At 39.8% G+C, this 22,459-nt stretch overlaps 1 protein-coding gene across 2 annotated transcripts in view; it reads right to left on the reverse strand.

Annotated features, from left to right (window-relative positions):
- BBX (BBX high mobility group box domain containing) overlaps nucleotides 1-22,459 on the reverse strand; it is a 302,011-nt gene that overhangs the window by 75,125 nt on the left and 204,427 nt on the right. For both annotated transcript variants that reach the window (XM_028134856.2, XM_054714012.1), the window contains 2 exons: nucleotides 10,780-10,975; nucleotides 4,110-4,177 (listed from right to left, as the gene is read on the reverse strand). In XM_028134856.2, the coding sequence (XP_027990657.2) occupies nucleotides 4,110-4,177; nucleotides 10,780-10,975 (264 nt within the window). The remainder of the gene's footprint in view (nucleotides 1-4,109; nucleotides 4,178-10,779; nucleotides 10,976-22,459) is intronic.

Consider the following 22,459-nt stretch of genomic DNA (forward strand, 5'->3'; position numbering starts at 1 on the left):
AAAAGGCATAGAAATTGGAAAGGAGAAAGTAAAACTCATTATTCGCAGATGACATGATATTTTACAAAGAAAACCCTAAAGACTCCATGAAAAAATGACTAGATTTAATAAAATAAGTCAGCAATGTAGTAGGATAGAAAATTAACACCCAGAAATTGATGGCATTTTTACACACCATTTTATGAATTTTCAAAAAGAGAAACTAAAAAAAACAATTCCATTATCATTGCCACAAAAAATTAAGATAAAAAGGAATAAATTTAACCAAGGAAGAAAAAGACTTGTATTTGGAAGACTACAGGACATTAAAAAAGAAATAGAGGAAGATATAATCAAGTGGAAGAATATATCGTGTTCATAGATTGGTAGAATTAACATAATTAAAATGCCCATTCTACCCAAAGTAATCTATAGATTCAATGCGATCACTATTAAAATACCAATGGCATATTTCACAGATCTAGAACAAACACTCCAAAAATTTATATGGAACCAAAAAAGACCTCAAATGGCTGCAGCAATCTTGAGAAAGAAGAAAAAGTTGGAGGAATCACAATACCAGATATCAAGTTATACCACAAAGCCACTGTACTCAAAACCGCCTTAGACTGGCACAAGATCAGACATATACCAGTAGACCAATAGAACAGAACAGAGACCCCAATAATTGACCTAAGGCACTACACTCAATTAATATTTGACAAAGGAGGAAAGAGCATATATTGGAGCAGAGATTCTCTCCAAATAAATGGTGTTGAGAAATTGGACAGATATATGCAAAAAATAAAATAAAATTAGATCACCAACTTACACCATACACGAGAATAAACTCAAAATGGGTAAAAGACTTACATGTAAGATGTGAAACCATAAAAATTCTAGAAGAAACCATAAGCAGCAAAATCTCAGGCAACTCTCATAGCAATATGTTTGTAGATACATCTCCTAGGGCAAAGGAAACTAAGGCAAAAATAAACAAATGGGATTACATCAAAATAAAAAGCTTCTGCACAGCAAGAGAAAGCATCAAGGAAATAACAAGAGTGCCCCCTGCACGGGAGAACATATTTGACAATGATACATCTGATAAAGGGTTAACATCCAAAATATATAAGGAACTCATACAACTTAAAAAAAGGAAGACAAAAAATCCAATTAAAAAATGGGCAAAGGACCTAAATAAATATTTCTCTAAAGTGGACATACAGATGGCCAAGAAACGTGAAAAAATGTTCAGTCACTGATCATCAGAGAGATGCAAATTAAAATGACAATGAGGCATAACCTCACACCTGTCAGAATGGCTACCATCAACACAACAAATGACAAATGCTGGGGAGGATGTGGAGAAAAGGGATCCCTAGTACACTGTTGGTGGGAATGCAGACTGGTGCAGCCACTGTGGAAAACAGTATGGAATTTCCTAAAAAAAATTAAGTATGGAACTGCTATTGGACCCAGTAATCCCACTTCTAGGAATATAACCTAAGAAACCCAAAACACCAATCAGAAAGAATGTATGCACACCTTTCTTCATAGTAGCACAATTTATAATAGCTAAGATCTGGAAACAGCCCAAGTGCCCATCAGTAGACAAGTGCATAAAAAAATCTATGGTACATTTATACTATGGAGTACTATGCAATAGTAAAAAAAGAAGGATCTCTTATCCTTTGAGACAGCATGGAGAACATGGAGAATAGTATGTTAATGAAAATAAGCCAGTCAGAGAAAGACAAGTATCACATGATCTCACTCATATGTGGAATCTAATGAAATAAACTGTTGAATAAAATAAATCCAGAGACATAGAAGCATGAAACAGACTGTCAAATCTCAGAGGGAAGGTGGGGGTTGGGGGGGTGGGAAGAGATCAACCAAGGAACTGGTATGCAGATACGCATAACCCATGGACACAGACAATAGGGTGGTGGAGGCCTGGGGCGGAGCGGGGTGGGGGGGGGGGAGTGGGGGCACCATAAGGGGGTCAATGGGGAAAAAAAGGGAAACATATGTAATATTTTCAACAACAAGGATTTTCAACAAGAGAATGATATGACAAAAAAAAAAAAGCTGTATTCTTTTTTTAAAAGTGAATCTGGTTTTAATTTAGATTGTCGAAGTATATTTAAATTGTCAAAAGCTAACTTCATTTTGTTAAACATTTCAAACATCCCACGCAAAATAGTAAGAAATAAAGTGACTGTAAATGGCTGTTGAGTTTTTCCTAATAAAAGCAGCAGTTGTTCAAAATTATTTTTTTCTATTTATGCCTATCAACCTGTTTGTTGTTTTTCCATTCCTCACTTCCCCCATCACACGAGTGCACTGAATGCATATTATCTTGTCACTTTGTTAAATACTTCCTTTCCTAAAGCAACAAGAAATAAATCATTTGTAAGAGCAAGTGGGTATAAAAGTTGTATTCTTAGAAGTGGTCCCTAAAGACATAACTGCTGGCAACTTCTTCCTGAGCTATTTTAATTCTCTTCTATCTGATTCAATTCTGACTCACTTCTTACAACCATTTAGCTTTGTTTCTTTAGCTTTAGAATTCTCCAAATGGTTTCTCCCCTTCATCAGAAATCAAAGGTTGAACACTGCTTTGTCAGAACTATGCTGTTCTTGAAAGTGGGGAGGAGAAAATCCCACTAAAAAGAGCCAGGAGTCTAACTTTTTAAGCAAAGGGAAAATGCATTCTTTTGTTTGACTAGCATTTTCATCTATCTGTGAGTTCTACAGATATTTATCAGTTTACCTTTGTTCCTGAAAGTTAGAAAGAATGCTAATAGTTGTTGGGAAGTAATCATTATAATCTAATCTGTTAGAAAAGATGATGCTGACTTTCACAATACGATGCATTGTTGGAAGCCATGAGTCAGACTGTGTTGAAACCTCGAGTGTGTGTTATTATCCCAATATTCACAGTCACCTTTCAAAATGCTTGGAATAGTCTATACCTAGGTGAGAGTTAGTCTGATTGCTATTAGGTAGCAGCCATGTGTTAGAAAATGAAATGATGCTCAAGAAGCTATTCTGCTAGGAATTACAAACATGTTGAGTAATGAGTATGCAAAGACGCATAGTGATATGCTTTCTCAGCTAAAGATTAGTACAATGTAAACAACTAACAGTCCACCAACTTACATGCTTTTTGCTCTAATGAATTCAACGGAATCAAAATAAGTTAAATTGAACATTTGGTCAACTATTATGGATCCCAAATGTAAACTATAATAAAAGGCTTTTGTGATGTAAAGGTCTTATATGGTATCCTCTAAAATCACTATTTGAACAAGCTTCAACTATAATCTAATTGGCACACTCATTTGCAATAAAACTGAGCTGACTGCTATTTTGCCCAACATAGCAACTTTGGTTGGGGGTTGAAAAATGTCCATATCAAGTAGCTGAATGTGGTAAAATAACATGACCTTCAGGTTAATTCATTTGGTCTCTGGAAAATAGAAGAATTCCACACATGCAAACTATGCATGGTGAACTGCTACTACCTGCCCATCAAAACCATACCTAAAAATGTTTAGCAAAAGCAGACCAAGGGAATAAAAGACCATAAAATGAAAGTCATGAGGGCCTGGGTCCTTTTCATTTTCCATTTTAAAAAATGAAACAACCTTGGAATGCCATGTCTCCTGATTTTATAAAACAGAAATGTGGATTTATTCAGGAACCATAGAGACAGACAGTTTTCTCTTTTTTTAAATCTCTCATCTTTTCACTAGCAAGTCTAAATGAGAAGGTGATAAAAGTAGGGAATGTTATGAATAGAGTTTAATGAATCATAGGACCCACTGTACTGATGCAGGACACAGTCATGGCAAATGCAAGTTATCTGTACATTGCGTTTCTCATCCCGAGGCTCACAGAACCTCAAAATCTGCACCTGCCTCATGTCTGTGTGCTCTTGCGACCATTCACACCACTTCTGTTACACTCAAGGCACAATACAATGCACATACAGAGCTCAATGAAAACAAAAGTAAAGTCTGTTCAGGAGCTGTAAACAGTGGAAGTGCAGAACTCACAATGTGAACAGAATACAAATGTCTGTATTCTCAACCCATGAGCAGGAGGAGGAACCGGCTTACCTCTGATGTGCCAAGCGCATGTTCTCCAGCTAAAAGCAGCATACTCAGTCCTCCCATTTGAGTAGGATCTAAGTCAAAAACAAATAAATCATCAATTTACAACCATTAAGTACATATAATTCACAGAGTCAAAAAAGGAAACTCACAAAGAGTAGCAATCAAAATGCAACGGAACCACATATAACTTTTTATAGAAAACTTTTCAAAATTCATTATGCCTGGCATATATGTACTTAGTACTCATACTTTTGTCAGCCTTTTAAATAGCACTGTGGTCCCACCATTCCAACATAATACATTCTTCAATACCATAGCTGTTTATAACATGAATTATCTCCTTAATCTGATGCTTCTTTCCTTACTGCCTGGAGGGTTTAGGTGGATTTTTTTTAAACAAAAGAATGCTATGCTTATCTTCTAAGAAGTTTGAGATTGTTATTCTCAAATTGTTATTTATGCCATGTAAAATCAGGGCTGATATAAAGAACCAGGCTATAAGAGGAATTAGAAAACAGAGACAAATTTTATAAATGGGCCTGCAAAATCTAGTAGGCTTTGCTCATACCATCTTTCTCTAAAACTTAAAATTAAAAATGATGTCTTTTTGACATTAAATCTTAGGGGTATAGTTGGGCCCTTCCTTGAAAGGCTTTAAAATTTAAAATAAATGCTTTTTATATTACTGAAGGTCCTTGTTTTCACTCCTTCAGTAATCAACAGAAACAGAAAAACAAAATGAAAACAGCAAGTTGATATATCTCTGACCTGGGGTTATATCTAAACAAAGTAAGTATAACAGACAATTAGAAACCTATATTCTTTAAGGTTGTCTTAAATATCAGAACTGTAATCAAATAACATGTGAAAATGCCTAACTTAGTACATGTAGGTCCTCAATCAATGAGTTTTTAGCCCTGGCCAGTGTGACTAAGTGGCAATTCCCAGTCAGGGCATGTACCCAGGTTGCAGGTTCAATACCTAGTTGGGGTGCATACAGGAGTCAACCAATCAATGTTTCTCTCTCTTTCTCCTTCTCCCTTCCTCTCTCTCTAAAATCAATAGAAACACATTAAAAAAAGTAAATAAATAAATTAGGTTTTAATTTTGGGAACCGCTCTACAATTTAGGAGCAGCAGGCATACTGTTGCCTGAAGACATCAGGAGTTTCTTTTCTTTTTTTTGTGGAATTCTTGTTTAAATGCATACCCTTGAGTATATCTTTGTATACAATCTATCTCCAGAACTCATGAAGCAACTTTGACCACATTTTAAAAATTGGAAAAAAAAAATCTGAGGTAGTTAAAAAAAAAAAAAGGAAAAGATAATTAGAGGGGAAAATATGTCACCATATGATCAGGAGGTCAAGCTTAATGTTGAAAGGTGGCCACAGGAAGACATACAATAGAATACACAAGAGCATACTGATTTGATGAAATAAGGCTTTTTACAGTTAAGAACTATTGTGGCTGTTAAATAGATACTTAAATCTTTTTTTTTTTTTAAATCAGGAGAGGGAAATGAGTTTAGCAAAATGGAAAAGTTTAATTTGGTTCTCTGGGCAGTTAAATAACTTTGCAGCTATCATTTTAGAGATCAGAAGGATTGGATGATGGCTTTCTAATAAAGATAAAAATGTGTTACTTCAAATGATAAAGTAAAATAGGAACACAAATATGATGATTTTAAGTTATACACCAATGTGACTTTGCAAGAAGTTTGATGTAATAACAAAAAAACATAGACAAAGAAATTACCAACATACCTTATATTAATTTATATTTATACTAGAGGCCCGGTGCACGAAATTCGTGCACTGGAGGGGGGTTGTCCCTCAGCCCAGCCTGTACCCTCTCCAATATGGGACCCCTCAAGGGATGTCAGACTGCCCGTTTACGCCCGATCCCACCGGGCAGTCGGACATCCCTCTCACAATCCAGGACTGCTGGCTCCCAACTGCTTGCCTGCCTGCCTTCCTGATTGCCCCTAACCGCTTCTGCCTGCCAGCCTGATCACCCCCTAACCACTCTGCTGCCAGCCTGTTTGCCCCCAACTTCCCTTCTCTGCCGGCCTGGTCACCCCTAACTGCCCTCTCCTGCAGGGTTGATCACCTCCAACTGCCCTCCCTTGCAGGCCTGGTCCTTCTCAACTGCCCTCCCTTGCAGGCCGGGTGCCTCCCAACTGCCCTCTCCTGCTGGCCTTCTTGTGGTGACCATCTTGTGTCCACATGGGGGCAGGATCTTTACCACATGGGGGCAGCTATATTGTGTGTTGCAGTGATGAGCAATCTGTATATTATTCTTTTATTAGATAGGATAGAGGCCTGGTACAGGGGTGGGGGTCAGCTGGTTTGCCCTGAAGGGTGTCCCGGATCAGGTGGGGGTTCCCTTGAGGCGTGGGGCGGCCTGAGCGAGGGGCCTGTGGTGGTTTGCAGGCCGGCCATGCCCCCTGGCAACCCAAGTGGAGGCCCTGGTATCTGGAATTTATTTTCCTTCTACAATTGAAACTTTGTAGCCTGGAGCGGAGACAAGCCTGGGGCTCCCTCTGAGGCCGAGGCTGGCAGCCATTTGTGTTGGGGTTATAATTGAAACTTTGTTGCCTTAAGCGGGTGGGCCCGGCCAGGGTGTGCGGAAAGCTTTGCTTCTCCTGTTGCCGGCGGCAACCCTGGCCTGCTCTCTCAAGCTCCATTCTGCCGACATTTGTTTGAATTTGTTTACCTTCTATAATTGAAACTTTGTAGCTTGAGTGGAGGCTTAGGCCTGGAAAGGGCAGGCGGAAAGCTTGGCTTCCTCTGTTACCTAGGAAACCTTGCTCTCTGTGGCTGTAGCCATCTTGGTTTGGGTTACTTTGCATGCTCGCTCTGATTGGATGGTGGGCGTGGCTTGTGGGTGTGTTAGAGGTATGGTCAATTTGCATATTTGTCTATTATTAGGTAGGATAATGTCATTTACAAATATGAAAAATATATTTATATAAAGAATATGCTTTCATTTCACTGAGAGAGCTTGTTCTAAGTTAAATTCTACATAGCTTTCCCTTCTTGGAAATCATACAACTGACTGCTTTGAGGTTATTCAAAATAGCAAAATGCTGTGTGCCAAGAACTACTGGGAAAACAAAACAAAAAATGAGATTCCATGTTGAGGAAAAGCTTAAACTGGCCCCGAAAAGCCCTACAGTATCCCTTAGATTCAAACAGCTAAGAACCATGTTTTAATTAAAGGCAAATTAATTTGCATTCATTGTATTGAAAAGGGAATAACTGGAAGTATCAGCCAATGTTGTACAGTATACACTAAATTAATAAGGGCTCTGATCCTAGATTTCCAACATCCATCACAAGCCTTACATGAGATAAATGCAAAAAAGGTGTTTTTTTCTTTCCTATATTTTGCTCTAAAGAGCACAGTTCTTCAAAGCTGACCTGTACATATCTTGGTTGAAAGTCTGGGTCCCACTTTTAATTTGTAGGTATGTAAGTTAGATTAATAAACTGTCAGAAATGGTACTATAAACAGATACCATTCATTGCTTTCTGTAATTTACCTACAATTATGTTTGGTTTGTAAAGAGCCACTATGTGCAAAAACGAAACAAACAAAAAACAAAACAAAAAAAAACAAATACCAAAAAACAAAACTACACAGACTGACCTAGATTTAAAATTTGAAGAAAAAGCAATGGAAGATAAATAATAATTGAAGGAATTCAGTTAGAAGCCCATTGTCCATATATTCTTTTTTGGTCCTGATAATGAAAGGTTTTATAAAACACTCCAATGGTGTGGGAAGTCCAGAATGCACACCTAGACTACTAGTAAGTGGTTTAAAGCTAAAATGGTACAAAGTGACAGCTAAAGTGAGGAAAAATCCCCGATTTGATTCTTCTGGGATATGTAGAAGTATCATTTTGGAAGCTTGCCCAGAATTATACTACAGATACCTACATAACAATCACCTGAAGACTTTGTTCTCCTAGTATGCCACCATTATATTAGAACTAGAGGCCTGGTGCACGAAATTCGTGCACGGGGGTGTGAGTCCCTCAGCCCAGCCTGCACCCTCTCCAATCTGGGACCCCTCGAGGGATATCCGACTGCCCATTTAGGCTCGAGGATCGGGCCTAAATGGGCAGTCGGACATCCCTCTCACAATCCAGGACTGCTGGCTCCCAACTGCTTGCCTGCCTGCCTTCCTGATTGCTCCTAACCACTTCTGCCAGCCAGCCTGATCACCCCCTAACCACTCCACTGCCAGCCTGATTGATGCCTAACTGCTCCCCTGCAGGCCTGGATCCCCGGCAATTGCCCTTCCCTGCAGGCCCGGTCATCTCCAACTTCCCTCCTCTGCAGGCCTGGTCACCCCTAACTGCCCTCCCCTGCTGGCCTGATTGCCCACAACTGCCCTCCCTTGCAGGACTGGTCCCTCCCAACTGCCCTCCTCTGCTGGTCATCTTGTGGCGGCCATCTTGTGTCCACATGGGGACAGCCATCTTTGACCACATGGGGGCAGCCATCTTGTGTGTTGGAGTGATGGTCAATTTGCATATTATTCTTTTATTAGATAGGATTAGTGGCCTGGTGCACGAAATTCATGCACATTAAAAGGGAATTAATTAGAGGAAATATCTTAATATTGCTCTTTGCCCTTTCTCTATAATAGAGGTGTCTGAGATGAAAGAAAATTAGTAAAATGTATATGAAAATCTCCCTCCTGTCAGAGTCTGGGGCATGCCACGGGACCTAGAGTCAAGTCCCCATCCACCACCCGCACGCGCTTCGAAAATGCAGGAGACCCAGACCCAGCTGGCCCTACCCCCATCAAGCCCCTCTGGGCAGGGGCATAGCTTTAGGTTCCCCAGCCCAGCGACAGGTGGGGGGCGTAGCCTCAGGTCCCCCGGCCCAGCGCTGGGTGGGGGGGTGCAGTCTCAGGCCCCCCATCAAGTCCCGCTGGGCGGAGGGTGCAGCCTCAGTTCCCCCGGCCTGGAGTCGGGGCAGTGGGCGTGGTCTGAGGTACCTCAGCTGGCACTGGGGTCAGGGGGGCACAGTCTGAGTTCCCCTGTCAAGCCCTGACAAGCGGGGGGGGGGGGGGGCGCAGCCTGAGGCCCCCGGTCAAGCTCCCCAGGTGAGGGGCAAGTCCTGAGGCCTCGTCAAACCCCACCGGGCGGGGAGCACGGCCTGAGGTCCCCCGTCAAGCCCTGCCAGGTGAGGGGCATGGCCTGAGGTCCCTTGCCCCAGCCAGGCGCCAAGCAGCCTCAGGTCCCTGCTATTCCGTCATGATGTTACAGCGTCCCGGCTAATTTGCATATTCCTCTGTTAAATAGATAGATACATTCCTAAGGCTTATACATGACACCACCACATACTTTGTTATTACTAGTGGCCCTGCGCACGAATCCGTGCATGAGTAGCTCGCGGCCACTTGCCTCTGCTGGCTGGGCACCCACCCACCACCGCTCACAGCTCTCTGCCGCACATAGCTCACTGCCCCGCCCTTCTGTAGCTCTCCGCCACTCATAGCTCGCTACCCACCTCCTGCTGATCGGTCGTTACATGACGGCGTTCTGACCAATTTGCATATTACCCTATTATAAGTATAGATTAAATCACATTAGGCCTACTGGCCATAAAAAAAAAAAAAGTGTCATCACAATATTGTTCAATCTCATTTCCAAGCTCTCTATATTACAAATGGTTAAGCGCTCTCATTTAGAAAAAAATTGCTTGTAATAAGGACATAGGAATCCTATAGATCAACCTCAACTTCACTGCTTCCCCCTGCCCAATCTCTCAATTTCATCCTGGAAAATTCCTCTTTTGAGTAGTACCATGGCAATTTCCAGGGAAGACAGCCATTTACAGAGTGAGTATAAATACTTTATTTCACGGTTATAAATGCTTTAGCATTCCTTACCACCCAAAGAGTATTAAAGGTCCCATAACAAATGAGGCCATCTGGACTTTTAAATTTGCTCAGCTCATACAAGATTGGGGGCAGGAGAGGGGGTAGGATGGGAATTCCCTCTAAGAAACATCTATCAGATCCATCTCAGATTAGTGAGAAAGTTGTTCATATTCTTTCCTTAGATGATCACATCCTCAGATGATCTACACAATTGTGGCTCTTTAAGCACCCATAATAACTAAGGTGCTTACTCAGATAGCTTACAGTGTATGTCTGTAAACTATTTTGTTACATCATAAAATTCCCTGAGCTCCTGACAATCTCCATATTGCTATCTGCTTTTTCATAATGACAATGTCAGGAATTCACACCTCCTTTAATTATACATATGCAATCTATGTATGCTCCAAAGCTTTAAGATATGCAATTTTGCCACTATTTCCTACTGATCATATATTTTGCTTTTCTCTCCTTTTTTTTTTTTTAAATATATTTTGTTGATCTTTTACAGAGAGGAAGAGAGAGGGATAGAGAGCTAGAAACATCGATGAGAGAGAAACATCGGTCAGCTGCCTCCTGCACACCCCCCACTGGGGATGTGCCCTTGACCGGAATCGAACCCTGGACCTTTGAGTCTGCAGTCTGACGCTCTATCCACTGAGCCAAACCGGTTTTTTTCTCTCCTTTTTTTATTCTATCTCTCTCCTTGTATTATTTGGTAAAAGTACTGCCTAAATAAAAGAACTGGTAGAATTAGTATTCAAACTCACCGGCCATTCCAAAGTTAAGTTGAGGCATTTCTTCAGTCTTAGCTTTCTTGGGGCTTGGCAGGTCTCTTGAAGAGTCAGATGGGAAGGCCCACAGCTTCTTTCGTGGATTGACAGTGGGTGTTGGGGACTTCACAGGCTTGTTTGTGGTAGGACACCATTTGTAGCCAGGATTTGCTTTCATGAATGCATCTTTATACTATAAATAAAGAATAAATAACAGGTTTTAATGAACACACAGATTGAAAATGTTCTAGCAGACTTCACGTCATTACCCTAATATGGATAATGATTGGAAAAAACCCCACTTTCAGTAATTTCAATGGCTTTCCTTGTAGAAGGATGACAATTCAGAACATGAATTCATTTACTAAAAAGTTCATTTGTGGGATGAGGGTACAGAAGCAGCCAATTTTTTATCTTTTAACCCTCAATATGTTATTAGTATACAAAAAGCTGTCTGACCTTGGTGGAGAGAGGGAGTTATTTGTCGTGGAAAGAGCCAAAGGCTTTGAAGACAGAAAAACCAGAGTTCAAACCCTAACATTTCCACTAGGGCTATGGTGGCCAAGGATGGAGACCTGAATTGGAGAATATAACACCTCTGGGCCTCAGCCTTTGTCTCCACAGACAGGAAATAACACCAAATGCCTAGGGTTACTATAAACAGAGGTGCATAGCATGGTATCTGGTATACATTACAAAGTGTGAACAGGGCAGTGACCAGGTTCTGCTTACTGTATTCTTTGGTTAAGTACCATAAAAATTAAACCTGTGCTTTGATGTAGGCAAAACTAACAGAGCAAAATAATCACCTATGGGATTAATGAACCAAGATCGAGAAAAGAAGAAGGGGAACAAGGTAGGACCACATAATATATAACTTCCAGTCATTTGAAGATGCAAGGCCACATAGAAGAAAGAATACTGGGTGCAGAGTCTGGGGACCTGAGTTCAAAACCCATCTATGCTATCAACCAGCTGTGGACATTAAGCAAGTTGTTTAACCTTTCTCAGCCTCAATTCCTCCACCTGTAAAGTGTAACTGTACTTGCCAACATCCCAGGGCTTTATAATGAGCACACGTATTCACTAATGTGAACATGCTGAGAGCTGTAATGTGTGATGTTGCAATTAACCCATCACAGACTTTGTCCTTACTGGGAGGTTTCAGCCTTCACTGACAGTGTCCTTTCTCATTTATCTTCCTGTAGCTTTCTCCTGTAGCTCTTTCTCCCACATCTGCCACTTCTTTCTCCTTTCCTGACTAAATTAACCCTTTGCACTCGCTTGCTTTTTTCTCGATTCCTTTATTCTAATGCTAACCGTGTCGAGTCACACTCGACATCTGAGTGCAAAAGGTTAAATAAAAACTATTTACTGTTATTTATTATATATACTAGAAGCCCGGTGCACAAAATTCGTGCACTTAGGGTTGGGGCATTCCTCAGCCTGGCCTGCATCCTCTCGCTGTCTGGGAGCCCTCGGGGGATGTCTGCCGTCTGCCATGGCTGATGCACTCACAAACCGCACTCGCAAACCATGAGCCCAGCTTCTGGATTAGCAGCACTCACACTGACCACCAGGGGTAGCTCCTGCGTTGGGCGTCTGCCCCCTGGTGGTCAGTGCGCGTCATTGCGACCGGTTGTTCCGCTGTTCGGTTGACTTGCCTTTTATTATATAGGATTGGCAAAAATTGTCATCTGATAAAATGGATTTTCCATGTTTTCTTCAACTATTATGTTATTACTGCTGGAGATACTCTATTGAATTAATGCAATTCTTTTAATCCCATAAGTTTGCCTTTTAAAATGGTCTCTTTGTGTGTAAAATGAACTATTAGTATAAGCTCCAAAGCTTTTTATTTAGCCCAATGGGAAATAAAGATTCCTTTACCCTTGGTATAAAGTATATGTAATCCAAACAACAAACTTTTCTCAGCACTTCACTTTAAATCATATAAAAAACTGTACTGTATACAGTCAATAGTTTAGAATTATTTAGAACAAGAGGCCCGATGCACGAAGATTCGTGCAAGAATGGGCCTTCCTTTCCCTGGCTGCCAGCACCACCTTCGCTCTGGCCAGAGCCCCCTTTTTGCTGCAGCCCAGAGCCGCCTTTTTGCCTTCCAACACTGCACAGAGGCCAAGAGCGGCTGGGGCAGTATGGAACGCCTGCATCATCGCCGCTTGGCACCTGCGTATGCAAATTAACACGCCATATTTGTTGGGTTAATTTGCATACTCACTCCTGATTGGCTGGTGGGTGTCATGAAGGTATGGTCAATTAGCATGTTACTCTTTTATTAGTGTAGATTATCTTAATTCAAGTTTTCTTTCTTTTTTTTTTTTTTTTTTTTTTTACTAAAAGCTGTTATATCTGCCTACTGATATATAGGAACTTGTAGGAGGAAGGTAAGCATGAAAAACTGTAAGATACAGTTATACTTTTCTTACAAAAATAATTAAAATGGGACACAAAACCGGAAGAAACTAGAATTTACCACGACATAGCAGAATGTATTTGGAGATACCAAATGTGATAGAAGAAATACCCTATTCTACATGTGCACAGGGGCATTTACATATTAAGCTGGGCAGACAAATAGCCTGACCTACTGTCCAGAGGTGGAAAGTGACAAATGGCAGGGAGAGGTGAAAATGGAAGTAGCAGACACATGCATCACTATTGTGTTGCAGTGGAAGACACACAGGCTAGGTTTGTCAGATGCACAGCCATTTGGACAAAGGTCACCACTCTATAAAGTGACAAAGTACTTTCAAACAAATAAATTAACATATTTTTCATGAGAAATTTTAATAGATTTGGCAGTTTTATAAGAAGAAAGTTCCAGTTATGAAAGTTCCAGTTACTACAGTAAATCTTGATTACTTTGGAATTTGTGATCTTTCAAAGGGATATAGATAAAAGTTAACTTTGGAATTTGTGATCTTTCAAAGGGATATAAATAAAAGTTTGAATAATTCATGACAAACTATTTTGTGAGAAGAAAGTTTAAATTGTTTAAGGAAATTTTACTAAACCTCAGTGAACACATTTAAAAACAAAACAAGCATTTTACAATTCAAATGTGGTAACATGAATTTATCTATTTTACACTTTCAGAAATGTAGATAATATTACTCACCCAGATCCATATTCACTTTCTAAAAAGTAACAAAATTAGATAAAAAATAAATTCTGACATTTTGATTTTTTATAAATGCTTACTAAACTGACTTTTATAAATGCTTACTAAACAGACTTACTAAACTGACTTTTCTCCTAACTACCCAAATTAGGGAGTAAAATTATTCTTTAAAAAATTTTTATATATGAAAATTGCCACGGTAATCCTTACAGCCAATTTAGGTAACAGAATCAATAGTTAAGTCTTACATTCTGTTTTTCCTTTATGACTTTTACATAATAGAACAACCAAGCAATTCCATAGCCACTTAAGTAGGTTTTTGAAGTGTGTGACATTTATTGGAGTGGTTTTTTTTGTTTTGTTTTTTATTGGAGTGGTTTTATCATGAAAGTTTCGCAGGTTAATGTACAAATTAAAATATTTTTGTTCTGTCAAAACCATAAACTTAATTCAATGTTCTATCACATCAAACATTCTAATTTTCTTTCTAGTAAAGATAACTAAGCAACAAGAATTCAGATCAGATAATGCTATTGAGTCTTATTATCTAATAAGTGATAATTTTTTAAATTTCTGTGAGGGAAAGGTTCTAGAACTAAGGAAGTAGAGATTAGTGCCACTTTTTAAGTCTTCCTTTCCTCTTTCACCCGTGTATAATGTGATTTCTGCCTGCCACAGAGAAGTATAGCTGTCTCAAAATATATTATGTTAGGGGTTCAGTTAGCCCCCTGCAGTTATAAAATAAAAGTGTTATATCTCTTTTTTAAATATCAGATAATTTCCTGTGCAATCTCTTCTCCAAAATTCTGGTAGATTTCATTTTATGGCAATATTTCACATAATTGCACCAGAATCAGCTATCTTTTTTTTGTATAGACATTCCCAGGGTCCCTTATTACTTACTGGACTTCACCAGGGTTGCCATTCTCTTTCACTCTGTTCAGATCTAGACTGTATTAATAACTAGAAATACTACTGGACTTTTAGGTAGCACCTCTCCCCCATTAAAAACAAACTGTTGGAGAATAGTTAATAAATTTAAGATCAAATTTCCAATCTTATCAATGATCTGGGAAATTAATGTTGAGACCCAATTTTTAAAAGATTAACATAAGGTGCCTGGCCAGTGTGGCTCAGTGGCTGAGCATTGACCCATGAACCAAGAGGTCACTGGTTCAATCCCCGGTCAGGGCACATGCCCGGGTCGTGGGCTCAATCCCAGGTGGGAGGGGTTTGTGCAGGAGACAGCCAATGGATGTTTGTCTCTCATCCATGTTTCTCTCTCTCTATTCCTCTCCCTTTCTCTTGAAAATCAATAAAAAAATATTTTTAAAAGACTAATATAAAGTCTTGTCTTCGGTATATAGCAATGCCATTGTCGTATATAAAGTAGGCAAAAGGCTGTCATAAAATGGATGCATTTACTACCATTACTGCATTACAGTGTTTAGTATTATTGCTAATGAAATGTGGTGGTGGTTGGGAATAGAGAGAAAGGAGTCACCATTTACTGAGCACCTTGTAAGTCAGGAGCTATGCCTATAAAGTTGAATCACTTTAGGTTATCTAATGAGTTGGAAACTTGTGTGTGTGGGGGGGGAATGGAAACCATGAGGTGACTTTTTACTTTACTAGGGGATTTTTTAAAATTATATTTAGTAAACTACTTTTGGGGTAGTACCAGTACCCAACATGGATGCTCTTAGAGGATAACTGAGATTTCTCTCCTACCCTCAGCAAGGATCAGATGAGTGGAGCCGATCTCTTCGGCCCTTTGAATCCTGTGATGATAGATATTTTTGCCTGCATGGTTAACCAGCATGCTAAGTAATAGTTTCACCCAGCTATTTGCTTCAGACTAATACACTCTTTTTTCATTTCTTTCTTACTCAACCTTCTCTGTAATTCCTTTCCTTAATAACCTCATCACCACAAATGATTAAGCCTTTCTGTTGTCTCTTACGGTTGAATCAGAGCAAGTGATTGATGAGGTGCCTAGTTTCAGGGACAGATAGACATCCTCACACCCTGAGGCTCTTTCTGCCTCTGACCACTTCATACACTGTTTGCACGGACCTGTGTCTCTTAGCATGAATTTACAGCTTTTCCATCTAAGCATTAAATTCCTCAAGACAAGGGGTGTGCTATTTTCTCTATCACCCACATTTTTAAGCCCTTTGCTCAATATGTACGTGATTGGACTAATGAATACTATCTTGGTACTGATCACTTACATTGAATTTAAGATTCTGGAAGATTGTTATTATGATAGTGATAGTGTATTGACCTTCATAGTGATTTCTCTTTACTGTTTTCCATAAAAGCCCACATACTCCAGGCCTTTTGCTTGTCCTTTGTTCTTCAACACACAGGTAGCTTCCCCTTTTACCGTCCCTTTGAAAAACCATTTTTTCATGCCTGAGCCAGGGAAAGGCCTATGGACCATGTGTCAAAAGAAATAATACAGGGTGGGGCAAAAGTAGGCTCACAGTTGTAAGTACAGGAAACACAGTTTATTGTTGTATTATTATTATTATATTATTTTCCATATGAACACATGTAAGCCTATTTTTGCCTCACCCTGTATGTTTGTGTGGCTAATGACCGTAAACAATATGAAGGCAGAGACTCTGATTCATGCTCTTTTCATCCCCAGTGTCTAGTCGATACTCACAAAATACTGAGATGGAGGTGGGTAGGTGGAATGTGGAATATGAAAGAGAAAGAGAAATGATTATGGTCAGTGACTGTGCCTGCTTTATGTTGTCTTCAGCACAGCTCTACATCAGAAGTTCATTTAAGCTGGCCTTTATTATCACCAGTGCTTTAAAAATAGTTGGTGCTGGTAATAATTCCTTCATGAGGACAATAGTATTATCATTTTCATTACATGTATTGATTTTCACCAAAACATATTACTAAATGATTCATAGCAGAGGATGCGATATCTTCCTGGGAAAGAATTTACTAGCCGGTCAGTAAATTCTTGGAGGGGGGGAAGGGGACACCTAAGAAACAGAAGAAATCTGAGGGTTAGTGACAGCATCTTTCTTAACTGGAACTTTCTTATAAAACTAGCAAAAATCTTGCATGATGATTCAGAATTAGGTCCCTCAGTCACCTAAATATTAACATCTGAAACCAACATCAAAATGAGTTTTAAGGGATTCAGTTTCAATTCTCAACTTATCACTCACTATGAGGTCTATCACTATTTATGGGGTCATTATAAAGTCCTTATACTTTTGTTTTATTGGAATATTTAAAATATAGTGTTTACTAACAATTAGCAAATTGATATTTTGAAATCAAGTCATTAGTTCACCTAACTGAACATCTATTTTTGGGGGGACTATTAATCACATAGGACAGTATCTGCCAATTGAGCAAATGATACATTTAGTTTTGTTGATTCTTCTTTTAAAGACAAATTTTGCATTTCTGTAGCCCTTCATTGTACTCACAGTTCCTAATGAAAAAAGTAAGTAATAACTAGGTAGAGAAGTATCAAATACAAACAAACATAAGTTTGCTTGTCAGGAATAACAATAAAACTAACATTTACACAGCATTTTAAACTTCATAGAATGTTTACACCTACACCACCTTTTTTGTATCTCATCTTGACCCTGGGAGGGCAGGCATCTTTACTGCCATTTTCCAGATGTGGAAATTCAGAAAGGTCTGAGAAGGGAGAGGGCCAAGTATGAAAACCACAGCTATGCTATTACTAACTTGCTTCCTTGGACAAGTTACTTAATTTTTCTGGGCCTCAGTGTCCCTATTTTTAGCTTTTGGAAAATATTTATATCATGGCACTAATCTGAAGAGTAAATGAGTTAAATGTTTATAAAAGAAACCTGGACAAAACAGAGCAATATTCAGAAACTGATTATTACCATTTCAAAGACATATGCTGGAATATTTTTTAAAATACAGTAAGAAAGCACTGATATCTTAAACACAAAAATGGGAAAGGTCTCAGAAACAAGGAATATTGTGGTTGGGGAAAATGGCGACGGAATAGAGTCGGGTTTGGAGTCTGTTCCTGGGGCGGAGAGTCGGAGCAGCAGAGGCTCGCAGAGGGAGTGTATGTGGGCAAGCCAAGGGACAGCTAAACTCCAGGAGAAGGCGGGGGAGTGCTGGGCAGTGTTCCTCTGACCGAGCAGCACCCACAGGGGCTGGGTCCCCTCCTGGAGCTGCGGGCTCGCCGGGCGCCTCGCCATCTTGCAAGGAAAGGAGGATTTTCTTGGAAACCTGACTTTCCGCGACAACTGCAAACACTGAGCTGCTGGGAGCACCAGACCACCGGTCCCCTATCAGCGCAAACATCCGGATTCAAAGAAACTCTTCACTGCACCACGGAAAGGTCAGATTTCGCCTGAAATGAGGGGCGGTTTCTAATCCCCGCGGTGGGTGAGGGAAGCGCTGGGTGAGGGAAGCGCGGCAGCCGCAGGACCGGCAGGAGCCGGGAGGTCTGTGCCTAGAAAAATCGGAGGCAGTTGGAACTGCCCTGATCCGTGAATGAGGAGGGGGGTCTTCTGAGCTGCTAACAGAAGTGACCTCTTGAAAGCAACTCATTTTAATCTGACGAGGAGGGTCAGACTAAGAATTTTCAAAGGAGTGCAGGCTCCTTAGTCTGGGGCACAGACCCACGGTCCGCACACCTGGGCTCTTTCCGACTCTGATTGCTAAGCCCAATACAGAGGTAAACCCAGGTGGAAACCCTGAAAGACTGCAGGGGGAAGGTGTTTTTTCGGAACCTGGGGACCAGAGCTGCGTGTGACCATCAGAGAGGCAGCTCTGAGGCGCATACCTCCACAAACCGGTAGTGAGTGCCATAGAGGGGGAAAAAAAAAAAAAAAAGAAAAAAGAGCTAGAGAGGCCCGGAAGTCAATTCAGAAACACTGCCACCCAGGGGCTGAAACGCTAATTGTCTCTGGTGTAATTAAAAATAAATACGAGAAATTAAGACACGGCTGGCTTAAAAAGCAGGACTGGCTTCCAACACTGAGGAGCCCTGGAATGAAGCTGAACTGAAATACCGCCCAGACTGGGAAAAAGGCGTACCAAACAGAATAATAGAGGAAGTGAATGACAGCCGCTACTGCACATTTTAGTCTTCCTATTTTTTAATTTTCAATTCTTTTTTCAATTTTTAAAATTTTTTATTCTCATATTTTTTTATTTTCATTTTTTGCATCTTTTACTTAAGAAACTAATTTTTTTTCTTTTTCCTCACTCGATTTTCACCTTTTTAATTATTACATTTTTATTTTCAATCAACACTATTATTACTATTATTTTACTTTTTTTTTTTTTTTTTTTTAATGTCATTTGATTTTCTCTTTCTTTTTTTTTTGGATTAGTGTCCTACATTCGATTTGCATCTTTCCCTTACAATCGCTTTACCCTATCTCAAAGCTAACATTATGCCATCACTCTCCTCCTAACCTTTCCCATTTTGGTCCCCAGTTTATCTTAACCCTTTCTGGCTTTAGATTTTCCCTACTTTTTCAGTTTACTCCCTGCTAAAACTTCACCCTACTTATATATCTAATTCCCAACCCCCTGCTCCAAATCCATACAAACCTCTCTCTACGCTACCTTAAAAAAATTATTTTTCTCTCGGGCCTTGTGTTGTTGTTTGCTTGAATGTTGATTAGATTGAATTTTTATGCTTTTTTATGAGATAGTTTTGATTATTCTTTTTGTTGGTTTGGTTGGTTCTTTTGTTTGCTTTGTTTTTGTTTGTTTTTTACTTTTGTTTTCCCTTGCCTCACTTGATATTATCTGCTGTTGCACTCTGTATTAATCTCCAGGCTCGTGTTGCTGGAATTTGCTGGGAATAGTGGTTGTTCTAGTGGAGTTTACTCCCCATATATATAGTTTGTTCCCCTTTTCTCTCTTAGTATCATTCTTGTCTCTCTTACTTTTTTTTTCTTTTATTTTTCTTTTCTGTTATTTCTTTTTCTTTTCTTTCTTTCTGCTCTTTTCCCAAGTTCAGATTCACACTCGTTGTTTTTTTTGTTTTGTTTTGTTTTTTTTTTCGTTGTTGTTCTTTCTTTTTACCCTCCCTCTTCCACTCCTATTCCCTAATTTGTCTTTCTCTGGTGGTTACCTTTATTGGAGGTTATTAATATCGTGAATACAATTCTGTTCAGTGCCTTGTCTGTTGTGCCTGGTTGTGTTGTATTTTATACCTTTAAATCAACGCCAGAGAGAGAAATCTATATAACCAGACATCCGGAGAAGAGAGACCATGGGGAGACAAAGAAACAGCCCCCACAGGAAAGAGAAACAGGCATCACCAGAAAAGGAAGTAAACGATCTAGAGGCAAACAACCTATCAGAGAAAGAATTCAGAGAAATGGTCATAGGGTGGCTGAAAAGGATGGAAGACAAATTCGACAATATGAGTAAGAACCAAGAAGAAATGAAGAAGAACCAAGAAGAAATGAAAAATGACATCGCTGCTGTAAAGAACTCAATAGAAAGCATCAAGAGTAGACTAGATGAAGCAGAGGACCGCATAAGTGAGCTAGAAGACAAGATGGAAAAAAAAAAAAAGAAACAAGGAATATTGTGAAACACAGAGCCGAAATTTTTGGTTTTATTTTCCACAATGCCCCGGGGGTTGGGTGGGAAGGGGGCTCTCATTAAGCCACATTCAGAAAACCCATAGATAGTGAGCCATTTCATTAGAGGTAGCCAAAAGAAGTGAAAGGAGAGAAATGTCAGTACAGTGGAGGGCAGATCCAAAATAAAGACCCATGGGAAAGCAAAGAAGGAATTTAAAAGAACAAAACAGTCTCCTTTGATACACAGACAGAAATGTGAATAAAATGCAATTGTTCACAAAGGTCTCACCAAATTACAGATTATAAAATAATTCTTGTTTGTAAACAATGAGTTGAAATTTTCAAATAATTCAAAAGGCAATTTGAATACTTTAAGAAAGTATGTAAACAAAATTTTAAATAAAATTTCCAGGATAAATATATAAAATAAAAAGTGTTTAAAAGAGCAACAATGTGTAACATCAGTTTCTGAAGGATGCTGGATAAAGGAGGTGCTTTTCTCAGTGCAGCAGTATGCAAGGTGCCACAGCAAGCATGTAACACACGTTTTGTTAAACACGGTACATGACAGTTAACAAAAATGTGCCAGTTACAATACATGAGAAAATGAGAATCTATCTTTTTGGGAGAAGAATCCATTTCTGATGAAACCAAAACAAGGGAATGAATGGCCTTTACAAAAAGTACCCCAGGGGCAAATAAATAACCCAAATCAGGTTAATTTTATCTTGAAATATGGTGGAAGAACTAATCACTAAAAACTCCATAGAGTTTTATGGTAATGGCAATGTTTGCTAGAGTGTTGACAACAGATACCAACATTCAGAAAAGACTATTATAATTTACGTTCAAGTTACATTTTATTACATTGAATTTCATAGCTGTTTTATTGGCATACACCTAAGCCTCCAAACTTTTCAGCGTGGTCTCATAATTTTTCCTTAACATCATCATTTCTTGTCACTCTCCTACACATATGCTAGGCTTAGGGTAAAACAAAATAAATTTTCTTATTTTTGAACTTGTTCTTACTCTCCCACATCTGCTCTGATCCTTACCTGCCCAGGCCAGCTTTTATCAAGTTCATAAAGTCTTTTCGGAAATACCCCACCTCAGCACAGGTAGAGTCTTCCCCTAAGTCCCATGACACATTTTATTGTTACCATTTTTGTCATACTTATTCAAATCTACTTATCTCTCAGGCATCTAAAGCAAGCCGCCATACAGTAAGAGGGCACTAAAATCAAACAGGCAGGAGTATCCTAGCTCCAAAAATGTATAAATGGTCAAGATACTAACTTTAAAGAGCCTGAGATCCCTGCTCTGAAGGATGGGGACGGGAGAACCAAGATGGAGGAGCAGATGAACATGGTACTCATTGTCTCCTACAATCACATCAAAATTAAAGCTAAAATACAGAACAACCATCATTCAGAACCACCTGAAAGGTAGGTGAATGGAAGTCCTACAACTAGAGAAGAAGAAAGCACACAGACTGGTAGGAGCAGAGGCACAGAATAGGCTGGTCTGAGACCCATGTGCGGCATGTGCCTGGTCTGAGACTCATGTGCGGCATTTTTTTTCAATCGTGAGGAATATCTCGGCTGCAGAAGCCTTCCCATGAGGAGTAAGGGATCCCAACTCCAGACCAGACCCCCAGCCCACGGTTCCAGAGCTGGGAAGAGAAGTCCCCATAACTTCAGACAATAAAAACCAGGGGGATTATGGCTGAGTGACACTGAGTCTGCTGGAGACCCAGGCAGTTACTATCAAAGGGCCCGTGCATGAACGTGCACAGACTTCCTCCCTCTGGGCTCCAGCTCTGAGGTAATGGCTCAGGGAGACCCAGATGCAAAAAGGGAAGAACTGGATTGTCCGGCATCACAGCAAGGGTCTTAGTTTGAATTTAACCTTTTGCACCCGGATGTCGAGTGTGACTCGACACAGTTAG

Source organism: Eptesicus fuscus, chromosome 3, assembly GCF_027574615.1.
Source record: "Eptesicus fuscus isolate TK198812 chromosome 3, DD_ASM_mEF_20220401, whole genome shotgun sequence".
NCBI lineage: Eukaryota > Metazoa > Chordata > Mammalia > Chiroptera > Vespertilionidae > Eptesicus > Eptesicus fuscus.